Source organism: Setaria viridis, chromosome 6 (genome assembly GCF_005286985.2).
Source record: "Setaria viridis chromosome 6, Setaria_viridis_v4.0, whole genome shotgun sequence".
NCBI lineage: Eukaryota > Viridiplantae > Streptophyta > Magnoliopsida > Poales > Poaceae > Setaria > Setaria viridis.
In genome coordinates, this window is record NC_048268.2 from 8,715,423 (window position 1) to 8,728,895 (window position 13,473).

The 13,473-nt window shown below is 47.7% G+C and overlaps 1 protein-coding gene across 1 annotated transcript; it reads left to right on the plus strand.

Moving 5' to 3' along the window:
* The first annotated feature begins 7,901 nt into the window (after window positions 1-7,901).
* LOC117861616 (NADPH--cytochrome P450 reductase) lies at window positions 7,902-13,413 on the plus strand. Its single transcript, XM_034745189.2, has 17 exons — window positions 7,902-8,440; window positions 9,242-9,301; window positions 9,419-9,495; window positions 9,833-9,974; window positions 10,081-10,117; window positions 10,202-10,271; window positions 10,369-10,560; window positions 10,670-10,762; window positions 10,868-11,096; window positions 11,205-11,288; window positions 11,376-11,527; window positions 11,609-11,705; window positions 11,894-12,043; window positions 12,128-12,205; window positions 12,286-12,408; window positions 12,498-12,611; window positions 13,055-13,413. Exons 1-17 carry the CDS (start codon window positions 8,111-8,113, stop codon window positions 13,133-13,135), a joined length of 2,109 nt encoding a protein of 702 aa, XP_034601080.1. The 5' UTR covers window positions 7,902-8,110; the 3' UTR covers window positions 13,136-13,413.
* The last annotated feature ends 60 nt before the right edge of the window (window positions 13,414-13,473 follow it).

Here is a 13,473-nt window from a genome sequence, read left to right on the forward strand (position 1 = left end):
TGTAATCCGACTAGGACTAGTCCCGTGTACTCCTGCTAGGACTCCTCCTTGTAATCCGACTAGTACTCTACCCCCTGGAGTATATAAAGGAGGGCAGGGGTACCTAGCTCGGCAGGTCAGACCTCAAGGTCATACCTCAACACCCAAGCCCAGGACACAAGAACGACTCTAGATCATCAAACCCCAAGATCAATACATACCAACACACAAGACGTAGGGTATTACGCGATCTAGCGGCTCGAACCTGTCTAAATCGTGTTCCTTGCGTCACCATTGATTCCTTGATTCTCGACGACCCTTACCGCATAAAAGACCACCTAGGGAACCCCCTAGGCGGGTTGCCGGTCTAAAACACCGACAGCTGGCGTGCCAGGTAGGGGCCTCGTCGAGTTTCTCAGCGTGAACTCAATGGCACGGTCGTCATCAAGCCCATCTTCGCTATCGAAGCGGGCGCAACCTTCATTTTTGGATCCTGGCTCTGCATTGCCGATGGTGCCGGATCGTTCCGGCACCAGATCGTCGACTCTGACGGTGACCTCGGGTTCCACCGCGATTCGAACTCGAACTCCGACGGCGACTCCGGGTCCGACTACAACTTGGAGTCCGACGGCGACTCTGGGTCCAACTCCGACTCGAAGTCTAACAGCGACTCTGAGTTCGACTACAACTCGAAACTCCGACTACATCACGAGCCCGCCGACGACTACGGGCGGCTCGCCGATGATTTCTTCAACTATGTCGCGGGCACGCCAACGACCACGGTCGGCTTGCCGACGACTCCGTCGACTACGGGCAGCTCGTCAACGACTTCAACTACGTTGCGAGCTCACCGACTACTACGGGCGGCTCGGCAACGACTTCGACTGCTCTCCTCGACTACTTTGCTCGGCAAGACACTGACGACTACTTCGTCATGACGCTCGCCGACGACTTATCCAAGTACATCGCGGCGCTCGCCGACTACTACGGGCGGCTTGCCGACGACTACTCTGACCACATCGTGACGCTCACTGACGACTACTTCCACTACTCATCTCGACTACAAGGCTAGTCGAGGGCGGACTACTTCAACTCGTCTCAACTAAAAATTAGTCGGGGCAAACTTTGCATCACCGACAACTAGTCAGAATCGCCTCCGACTAGTCGTCAACAACCGTTACGGCTTCATCAACGACTGTCACGGCTTCGTCAACAATCATCCACAAATCAAGCTAAGTCACTTTTCTAAATTATTTTCCGGCTTATTCTCCGTTTGCGCGCAACACGCGCTCTACTCGCCGGAAACTCTTGCGCGCAACGCGCGCTCTATTCGCCGGAGGGCAGCAAACTCTTTCGCGCTACCGCGCTCCCTTTTTATCGCAACAGCGAATTTTCCTTGTCTTCTCTTGAGGTCACTACTCTTCTCGAGTAGGACATGCCTTAACTCGTCAAAGCCTCAGGCGCATCTGTCACGCCTAAGCCCATACGTGTATACGAGACAACGATCTCACACACGCAGCGGCAACGGCTACCCAGAGACTAAGAGCCTAAGCGTAACAGGCTAACTACTCGGGAAGAGTATGACTGAAACAAGAGCTTGACTCGCAATCGTGCAGTCTCTTTCTTGTCGCAGCAGCGACTACTCTCACTTTTGTCTTCTCTTAAGGTCACTACTTTTCTCGAGCAGAACACGCCTTAACTCGTGAAAGCCTCAGGCGCATCTGTCACGCCTAAGCCCATACGCGTATACGAGAATGATCTCACACACGCAGCGGCAACGACTACCTAGAGATTGAGAGCCTAAGTGTAACAGGCTAACTACTCGAAAAGAGTATGACCAGAATAAGAGCATGACACAACTTTCATACTGATCACTGAATAAATTTCAGCAGTTTCAAAATCCTACAAATATGCTACATAATGTACGCATTTTTTCTTTCAGGTCAAGCTTTGGCGACGACGCTCGTCGTGACGCCCACTAAGCATGCCTCCAACGGCACAGGCTAGTTCCTGAACTCGGGGGCTAAGCACCAATCAGTACTCGGAATATCTCCAGTGGCTCAGCTAGCTCCCAGGCTCGGGGGCTGGACGCCACAAAATCACTCGACGTGGCTCCAACGACTTACCTGACGTATAAGCTCGGGGGCTGGACACCGCAAGACTACTTGAATGATGACCTGAGTGAAGATTCAAGACCCTCGAGTTGATTATTCAATCAATCCAAGGCTCGGGGGCTGATAAGCTACACCCAACAATCGATTTTTTTCAAGTTGAAAGAGGAAGATTCAAGATTTTGACCCTCAGCCTGATTCTACGATTCAACCTAAGGCTCGGGGGCTACTCCATATGGAGTGCGACTTTCGCCGCCCTCCATACACGAAGACTACAATATCATGTTGATCAAGACTTTGAGCACACCATAGCCTCATGGCAGCTTTGAGAAGCATTGAAAGATTCAGCTTGACAAAGTACTCGAAGAGCACCAAGACTACTCAGCGAATATCTCAAGACTACTCGAAGACTGTTGCATTCGACTATGAAGCGCTCGGGGGCTTGTTGGGGATACATCCCCAGTACCCGCAAGGAAGGAAGAAGTCAGACTCCTACTAGGATTCCCCTGTAATCCGACTAGGACTAGTCCCGTGTACTCCTGCTAGGACTCCTCCTTGTAATCCGACTAGTACTCTGCCCCCTGGAGTATATAAAGGAGGGCAGGGGTACCTAGCTCGGCAGGTCAGACCTCAAGGTCATACCTCAACACCCAAGCCCAGGACATAAGAACGACTCTAGATCATCAAACCCCAAGATCAATACATACCAACACACAGGACGTAGGGTATTACGCGATCTAGCGGCTCGAACCTGTCTAAATCGTGTTCCTTGCGTCACCATTGATTCCTTGATTCTCGACGACCCTTACCGCATAAAAGACCACCTAGGGAACCCCCTAGGCGGGTTGCCGGTCTAAACCGACAATGACACATCAATCTCCTTCACATTCTAGCTCAAAATACCTCTTCATTTTCTACTTCACATTCTAGCAAATAAATTATCCATCTCCATTCTACACATCAAGTTGTTTTAACTAATACGAATTGTATATAACAAGCAAACTATCCATCACATTCTAGCTCAAAAACATGTATAAATACAAATCCTCTTCAGTCTCCCTCTTTCTAACAAACAAACTCATTTTTCTCCCTCTCCAAAGCATAAATCAAAGTGTAACATGAGGATGAAGTAGCAAACCTTCACAACACTTTGGATGAGTGAAATTCCCACGAAAACAAGGGAAAAAAATTCGGGCAGCACCTCCCTTGCTTCGGCACCACCGGAGAGTAGGTCAAGCTCAGCTCTCTGTCTTTGTGGTGGACTGGTTCGGGCTGGAGGAGAAAGAAAGGCCTCTGTCTTGATATATAATGGGGGATGAGTTTTTATCCCGGTTAAAAACTCCAACCGGGACAAAAGAAACACCTTTTATTCCGGTTGAAAGTTTACTCCCGGTTAGAGCCTCCAACCGGGACAAAAGGGAATTGGAATTACCAACAGGGACTAAACTTTTTGTCCCGGTTGCAAATACCAACCGGGAGTAAATCTCCCCTCCATTCTTGCCTACCATGACGCACCCCTTTTATTCCGGATCAACTTTAAATCGGAAAAAAAGAAGCGCATCGAAGATCAGTTCTCCAGTGCACATTACCGCCGGATCGGTGCACTCGATCGCGAACCCAACCAAGCAAACACAACCCTTGTTTAGTTCACCCCCAACTCCCAACTTTGGCACTATGCAAAAAGAAGATTCCCCATCACATCAAACTTGCGGTACATGCATGGAGTACTAAATGTAGACAAAATTAAAAACTAATTGCATAGTTTTGTTGTACTTTGCGAGACGAATCTTTTAAGCCTAATTAGTCAATGTTTGGACAATAATTCACAAATACAAACAAAACGCTACAGTATGGTACAGTGCTGTAACAGTAATTTGGCACCTCCAAACTATGGCAACTAAACAAGGCCGTTTGCGTGCACTCTGACCATCTGACAGACCTGCAGCTACATAGCGTAACCATTTGGCAACAACAGATTGTTCACTGCTGGGCGCTGGCACATCAGCTGCGTGCTCCTGGCTTCGCTGAGACCAGGTCAACCCTCTTGCCCGGGCCACTATTTGCGTGCACTCTGACCATCTGATAGACCTGCAGCTACATAGCGTAACCAGCTGGGCAACAACAGATTGTTCACTGCTGTGCGCTGGCACATCAGCTGCGTGCTCCTGGCTTCGCTCAGACCAGGTCAACCCTCTTGCCCCGGCCATTTGGATCGAGGCAGAGTTGGAAGGCCTTCGCCACCAAGGCACCCCTGAGGTCCACGTTCCCGTTTGTTCCAACTCTTCTTGGCTTCTCCGTTTTGTTTTCTCGCCCAAGAAACCACCCGGCCGCTTCTTGCCCTGCCGCTCCGAATTGAATCACGTCAAAGTCATTTCTCACAAAAAAAAAACCTGTTCCATCCGCTCACCCTTCTCTTCTTACCCAGCGTACGCAATTTGATGATGCTTTTAACTATTCCTCACCTAGTAGATGGAAATATCCACCCATATTAGCAGCTTTTTTTTTCCATTTTGAGAGGTCACCATGTATTAGCTTCATTCTTTTTGATAAAAGTATATAAAATCTGCATAGGGTAGTGCTCCTGCAGGTCATACATGGACTTTAGTTTGAGGCCACGTGCAATTAGCAAGTTTGAACTTTGAATTCCAGTACTTCTTTAAATATTATCTTACATGAACTTTTGGAATACCGTTTCGCTGGAACTTTCGTTTTCACTAAAATAGTTTCAAAATACCGTAACTTTGCCATATTTTTCGTATATCTATATTACTCAAAGAAAATGGCCAAACTAGTGTTTTAGCGATCATGTCATTGTCCTAAACGACCATTGTGCTAAAACTAGTATTTTAAATCCCCAATGCATTTCTTTTTACCTCGAGCCAGATGTCAACCCAAATATTGGTTTCATGGTTTGTGCTTGTCTTGACTTGTTGGATTGGATTTTTTTGGAACTTTTTTTTAATTGGGTAGGTCTAGAAATGGATGCCACATCTGCCCCCGGTGTAAAAACTGTGAGATTGGAGCTCGAGCTCAACTGAGACTAGTTTTTCTTTTTCAAGGTAATCGGGTCAGGTTCATCATGTTGAGCGGTTTGCGATCACTTATACTACATATGGTTTGAACTAGGGGTGGATCCAGAGATTGAACCTAGGGTGGGGAGGGGGTCATCCTTCCCTTCTTCTTCTTCCTCTATTTTCTCTTTCTCTCCTTCATTCTCATTTTCTTTTTCTTCTCTTTATCCAGAGCTAGAAAACACTACTAGAGAACTCACCTTCCATCCAACCCTTTTTGTCCCGGTTGTCTTTGGGCCCAAGACTAAAAGGCCTTTAATCCCGGGTCAAAAATGAACCACCGACGGCCACCTCGATGGGCTATTTAGTCCCGGTTGGTAATATCAACCGGGACTAAAGAGCCCCCTTTAGTTCCAGTTGTAATGGAGGGAATCTGGTGAGGCGTTTAGTCTGGGTTCAAAACACCAACCGGGACTAAATGCCTAACCGGGGCCTTTTCACGCCCTCCCCCCTCTCCACCTTATCTTCTCCTCTCCCTTTCTTATCTCGCGCACACAGGCAGCTCCGGCGCCTCTCCAACTTATCACTCCTTCTTCCTTCTCCTCCTCTCCCTTTCTTCCAAGCAGGTGGCTGGGCAGCTAGGCGGGCCGGCGCAGGCGAGCGGCGGGTGGCCGGGCAGGCACGGGCGGGCGGTGGGCGGCTAGGCGGGCACGGGCGGGCGTGTGGTGGGCGGCCAAGCGGGCGCGGGCGTGGGTGGCCCATTTTTGTATTTTTTTTTGGAAACTTTTTAGTCTCTGTTGGTAGGGTCTTTAGTCCCGGGTGAATGATCCGGGACTAAAGAACCCTCCTTTTGTCTCGAATAGTTAGTTCCGGTTGGATTTTCGGGATCTATGACCCTTACCAATCGGGACTGAAGGTGTGTTTTCCAGTAGTGAAATGTGGAGGGCTTCGTGGGCTGCATCAGTGGTGGAGGAGCATGATGGCAAGGTATGTCAATTGTAGAGGAAGGTAGGGAGGGGGAGTCCTAGCTTAGCAGTGGAGGCTGCAAGGTAATAAACCCACACAACAAATAATAATATTATTTTTTGTGAGTAAATAGTCGTTCCAAATTGTAGGTCATTTTTACTTTTCTAGATTTATAGATATTATTATACACCTATACATACACTATACTAGATGCATAATAATATCTATAAACTAAAAAACTAAAACGACCTACAATTTGGAACGGATGGAATAATAATTTTGATTGCTCGAAGATGACTTAGTTTTTATCCATCTTCCGCCACTGGGCAGCATGGTAGCCCAATGAATCCATCCTTGGTTTCAATGATACCGAATTCGCATCCTCACTGGAAAGAGGTGGCCGCCCCCACCATTCCTATCTGGCTTCCGGAAGCCCGTTAGTTACTTGGCTTCCACAGCTTTAAGATTCGTGCGAGCACTGAATACCGTCTGATCCCCTTCTTCTGTCCCTTCACTCTTTCTCTTCTCCGCCACGCCGCCGCTACCTCTTGCGCTGCCTTCCGCCAAGGAGTGAGCACGGAGGAGCGGGTAGGAGGTGGGAGGAGCGGCCAGCGGCGAGGTCGCCGCCTGCCGGGGTGGTGGTCGAGGTTGACGGGGTTAGTTTTAGGGTTTCTAGGTTCCGGGGCTTCCAATGGCTGGTGGCTCTAGAGGAGGAGGTCGGCGGCGGAGGCGAGGCGGCGTGGGAGCGCTGCCGATCGGGTAGGGCTGGACCTAGGTGGGCGGTGGTCGATGGCGGGGGTGAGGAGGCGCACTGGTTAGGTAGGGTGGGTGAAGAGGCGGCGGCGGTTGGTAGGGGGAAGCGTGGCGACGCTCCCGCCGTCGACCGGACCAATGGAGGAGGGGGTGGGGTTAGGACGTTAGGTAAGAAGGAGTCGATGGCGGTAGTGCTGGTGGAGAAGGAGAAGAACATGGATAGATGGGGGTGATGGGCCGGAAGCCATGGAGGTTATCCGGCTTCCGTTCCCGTATAGGAGCCCCGGCCGCCCCGGCCCCGAGCACAAATCTCGAAGGAAGACGTGAGTCCAAAATTCGAAGGGCAGAGAAGCTATTTCTCGAACTATAAAATTCAGGCCATGTTTAGTTCCCCTCAAAATTCCAACTTTGACACTATACAAAAAGAAGATTCCACATCACATCAAATTTGCGGTACATACATGGAATACTAAATGTAGACGAAATTAAAAACTAATTGCACAGTTTTGTTGTACTTTGCGAGACGAATCTTTTGAGCCTAATTAGTCAATGTTTGGACAATAATTCACAAATACAAACGAAATGCTACAGTTGCGCATTTATGGTAAAATGCAAACTTTGCCGCTCCCAATTTGAGGAACTAAACCAGGTCTCATTTTCGCCTTCCAATTATGCTGCGAAAGCTACGTCATAATTTCTGCCGTTCTGCCACGCCGCCAATTCCCATTCCCACGCTTGACCTCTGCTTCGTTCTCTTCTCCCCACCTACGCCCAGCAACACGGAACACACACCCTCCCCGACACGCGGGCCCACCTCCCATTCCCAACGCGACGCCACCGAGCAGCCACGCTTCTCCCATTCCCCCGAAACCTACCCCACCAGGGCCCACCACCACCCCATGCTCCGGGTCCACGCACTGACGCCCGCACGCGGCATCCCCGACCCCACGTCCCAGTCCCAGCGAAGGCGCGAAGCCTCTCCTCTCCCTCCGCCCCTCCGGCGCGGTGCCGCGGTGGTAGGTGGTTTGACCGCGCCGCGCCAACCCCGCCACCCGCCCAGCTATATAAGCCCCCGCGCCAACCCCCCTCGCCGGCAGCAGCATTCCTTCCAGCAGCTGCTGTAATTGCCGGCCCCGTGACCGAACCCATCGCCGCTGCCGCGTCCAGCATTCATTCACTCCTCCCGCTGCTGCCTGCCGTCGCCTCACCTACTCCATCCGCCCGCCACCAACCAACACCGCCCCGTTTAACCGACCGACCCCGGCGCTGATCGTCGGCCAGTCGGTGACGATGGACTCGGCGACGTCGGGGGCGATGGAGCTGGTGGCGGCGCTGCTGCGGGGTCGCGTCCCGCCGGAGCTGATGGGCGGGGAGGGCGCCGAGGGCCGCGCGCTCGTGGCCACGCTCGCGGCCGCCGTGCTCGGCGCCGCGCTCTTCGTGCTCTGGAGGCGGGCCGCCGCCGGGAAGAAGCGGAAGCGGGAGGTGGCCGTCGCGGAGGCCGCGCAGGTCAAGGCCAGGGGCGCCAAGGGCGCCGCGGACGAGGCCTTCGCCGACGACGGCAGGAAGAAGGTCACCGTCTTCTTCGGCACGCAGACCGGCACCGCCGAGGGGTTCGCCAAGGTGCGTTCGTCCTGCGCAGCAACCAATTAGTTGGTCATCGTCTCCGACGTCTGCTAAATTTTCTTGTTTTTGACGAATTGTTGCTGAATGAAACTTTCTCTTGTTTACGCTACAAAAAAAAACATTACATAATTCCAAGGGAACGGGGAGTTCTAATTAAGGGAGAGAAACTACTTCTTGTTCGGTGATGGCGACGGATTTTTAAATTATTCTCCATCATTGTCGTGCCGTCCTCGAGATCGCTTTCGCGAGGGGTGGAAATTTCACCGCACATGAGCCACTAATGTTACCGCGACGTTTGAATAGTTTGGAACAAAGAACGAATCGTATGGTACTTCAATTTCCCGGTGTGTCCTAGTCCAACTATCCGACCTAGTAGTATTTGCTTGAAAAAGTCAAGCCGCTACTTCCTTGATCAGCCGTCAGATTTTTTTTCAACCACTGCTTGCAACTGGCCAACGGCATGTGCGGTAGCAGCATGTTGACCAGAAATAAGCAAGACAGCCATCTGGCTGCAAATAATGTGGGTGTCAATGTCAACTCTCAAGGAGGGAAGTTGGTGGGCTAAACAAACCTTCTCCCTGCTACCTTTCTTTCTGGGCCCCAACCAAATCACATCGTCGTGGTTGGTTTCGAGCGTAGAAGGAACAAACAAAGGGGAAAGAGTTGTTTGGTAGATTTGGTGGGAAAAGGCAGTTGTCTTTTCTAGTCTTGAACCCTTGTTTGCATCCTTCGGTGTATGCAAGTCTTTTCTTAGGGATAATGGTCTTCTAATTATTTGGTATGCTATGTATTTAACAGTCGCTTGCTGAGGAGGCAAAGGCAAGATACGACAAGGCAATCTTTAAAGTTGCGGACTTGGTAAGAAACAGATAACAGCATGGAACCATGAACATTAATGGAACTTTTGTCTGGTGTATCAATATAAGAGAAGGATCGCTTCAGATGATCTTACACACAAAGTATGGATGTTTATAGGAAGATTATGCCGCAGAGGATGAGGAATACGAGGAGAAGTTGAAGAAGGAGAAGCTAGCGTTGTTCTTCGTGGCAACGTAAGATGTTTATTCTCGCCATTGTGCGATGCTGTCTTCGAATACTTTGAATGCTGCACATCAATCTGTAGCACAATGTGGAAATGTTCAATAAGTCATTAGTAGTTTTGCAGCTTCTAAACACCAAAACGTTCATAATCTTGTCTTGAAATTTCTTAGAACCTCTGCACTTTGCCTGCCTTTATTTATTATTCATTTTGTCAGATTGGATGAAGCCTTACTTATAATAGTTGGGTTAACAATTATGGTGGTGTCCAAATTTGATGAATGTTCTCATTTACTCTATATTGCTACATTCAAGGGAAACATTGCTAATGTTAGTTTGGTAAAATTTCAGGTACGGAGATGGTGAGCCAACAGACAATGCCGCTAGGTTCTACAAATGGTTCACTGAGGGGAATGAGAGGGGAGTATGGTTGAGTGACCTTGAGTATGCTGTGTTTGGTCTGGGCAATCGACAGTACGAGCATTTCAACAAGGTACTCACAGATAATAATTATCAGATCGTCTTTACTATGTGTTTCCCCATTTGCAAAATCTTGTTATGCTGGCATTCATCTTCTTCATCTTTTGGTTCTGCTAAAGGTTGCCAAGGTGGTCGACGAGCTCCTAACTGAACAGGGTATGCATCATGACTATCATACCATGTCGTCTTTTTTATTAGTCAAGGTGTTCAGCTGATCTTAGATGTTTCATGTTTGACTAGGTGGAAAACGCCTTGTGCCGGTTGGTCTTGGAGACGATGATCAATGCATTGAGGATGACTTCAATGCATGGTCTGTGTTCTTAGTTTCTCTCACATGCTGAAAATTTGTCACTTGATTGCTTCAGTGTTATTTACAGTGCCCTTCCTGAACTCTGTTGTGTCCTCAGGAAAGAAGCTCTCTGGCCAGAGTTGGATCGTTTACTTCGTGATGAAAATGATGTCTCCACAGGCACTACTTACACAGCTGCTATTTCTGAATACCGGGTTGAATTTATGAAGCCTGAGGAGGCAGCTCATTTGGAGAAAAACTTCAGCCTTGCAAATGGTCATGCAGTCCATGATGCTCAGCACCCTTGCCGGTACGAATCTCTATTTTTCCTACATTTGCAGTAAGGGCAGGAAGCCCTAAGGTTTTCTGTAATACTGGACTTCAAATTAATAAGTTGGACATCCTCTTTGTATCTTCAGGGCTAACGTGGCTGTGCGGCGGGAGCTCCACAGTCCTGCTTCTGATCGTTCATGCACTCACTTGGAATTTGACATTGCTGGATCTGGTCTTATGTAAGTCGTCATCTAAACTTCTGAGCATTGTCTAACCAGAAATATACTGCTAGCGGAATTGTTAATTTTTCAGTTCCTGACATAATTTACCATGCTGCTTATCAGGTATGAAACTGGTGACCATGTTGGTGTATACACCGAGAACTGCCCTGACGTTGTAGAGGAGGCAGAGAGGTTGTTAGGCTACTCACCGGAGACATTTTTCACCATCCATGCAGACAATGAGGATGGTACTCCACTAGGTGGTGGATCTCTTGCTCCTCCTTTCCCCTCCCCAATCACCGTGAGGAATGCACTTGCCCGATATGCCGATCTTCTGAATTCACCAAAGAAGGTGAGCGTTTTATTAGGGCAAAATGCCAAAAATCCTACAGCTCTTATGGCAATGGACGAGATAATTTAATCAAAATCTTACTAATCAAATGATGTGTATGATTTGCAGAGTTCGCTGCTTGCATTAGCTGCACATGCTTCAGATCTTGCTGAGGCTGATCGTTTGAGGTTCTTGGCCTCTCCTGCTGGGAAGGTGAGCTTCTCTCAGTGAACCGTGCAATTTTTCATCTTTATATGGAAATCCTAAGCATAAGATTTAACAAGTTTATTCATGATTTAGGATGAGTACGCTCAATGGGTTGTGGCAAATCAGAGGAGCCTGTTGGAAGTCATGGCAGAGTTCCCTTCGGCAAAGCCTCCCCTAGGAGTCTTCTTTGCAGCTGTGGCCCCTCGTCTTCAACCGAGATATTACTCTATTTCATCTTCACCAAGGTAAACAATCCGACTTACATTTTACTTCTCATTATCAGTAGTTCTCTGTTGCTGACCTGTATATTTTGTTTTCTCAATCAGTATGGCACCAACTAGGATTCATGTCACATGTGCGCTTGTGAATGAAACAACACCTGCTGGAAGGGTACATAAGGGGGTCTGCTCAACTTGGATCAAGGTAACTTATGATTGTTTTTTGTCTGTGTTTAGGGTTTTGAAATCTCTGTGTTCTTTCTATAAAAAAAATCTTTTGGTTCTCACTGATCGTGATTGTACCAAAGATAATTCTTGTTAAATGAGTAAATTGAGCTGTCATTGTTATCCACATTTCTCTGAAATTGCTTTGCCATTGCAATGGATTTTCAGAATGCTGTTCCATCAGAAGAGAGCAAGGACTGCAGCTGGGCTCCGATATTTGTGAGGCAATCAAACTTCAAACTGCCAGCTGATCCTTCAGTGCCAATTATCATGATTGGCCCTGGGACCGGTCTAGCACCCTTCCGTGGCTTCTTGCAGGTTTATTTCTGCCCCATGTTACTTCTCCATTTCTACTGTTCATCAGCCAGACGGCTAATATGCAAATTTCATTCATGATACCAGGAGAGGCTAGCTCAAAAAGAATCTGGAGTAGAGCTTGGTCGATCCGTGTTCTTCTTTGGATGCAGAAACAGCAAGATGGTACGCACCAAACAGATGCCACTTAACACCAAATATCTGCACTGCTCTAGGCTGTAGCTGACATAATTTTGATTTTTCAGGACTTCATCTATGAGGATGAGTTGAACAATTTCCTTGAGCAAGGAGCACTGTCTGAGCTGGTTCTTGCATTCTCGCGCCAGGGCCCTACCAAGGAATATGTGCAACACAAAATGGCGCAGAAAGTAATTCAACCGTTCCTTTCTTATTATCTTCTCTTACCCCTCCAGCCCCTAGTCCATTTGACTTATAATTCCCCTTTGTCCATTTCCAGGCATCTGAAATCTGGGACATGATCTCCCAAGGTGCTTACATCTACGTCTGCGGTGATGCCAAAGGCATGGCCAAAGATGTACACAAAGTTCTCCACACCATCGTTCAGGAGCAGGTAATGGTTCTAGGCCTCAATTTTATGTTGGACTAAAAGTACTTATACCATAAAAAAGAACTATTTTACGGTACACAATACTAGACTATACTATGTTCGAAAAGGACGGGTATAAAAACATCCGACGGTCAAGATTAATTGTATGCTACTGAAACCTTCACCTGCGGTATGGGTAGTATACATGAGTAGTATAAGGGTATCATGGTAAAAGAACATAAATGGTATCACTATAATATTTTTTTTGACACTAGCATAAATTTTACAAGATCATTCCATTTCAAATATCACTTTTTATAATGTAATTATTACTAAATTATCCGTAAAATGAATGATTAAATCTTATATATACTACTAAGCAGTAATATTGTGTACCGTAAAAAAACTCCTTCAAGGTACATTCGTCATTTCTCATGCAGATTCTAACTTTTTTTTTATTAAAACAGGGTTCACTTGACAGTTCCAAAGCAGAGAGCTTTGTGAAGAATCTCCATACGGAGGGCAGATATCTGAGGGATGTGTGGTAAGCTTAGGACATAAAAGATTCCCGATATTCACGGGGCAAACATTCATTCATGTTACGGAAATGTACAAGTATTGCTGGAAGAGTACTGACAAGGGACTAAGATCAGATGTTTCTAGTGGCTCTGCATTTTTTTTCCCCACCCTTTTCTCTCCTTTTTCTTTTGTTTTTGAGATTTTATCAAGAGGCTTTTGCACCTGTGTATTATAAATTCTTTATATGTATGTATAAGATGAGGACAATTTTGACAACAAGCCTGGAATGGTGATTATAGTTATCTTAGATAGGGTTTCGGGTGATCATCGATTATGTGTAAAGGTATGGGTGGTGAATCATCGGTTT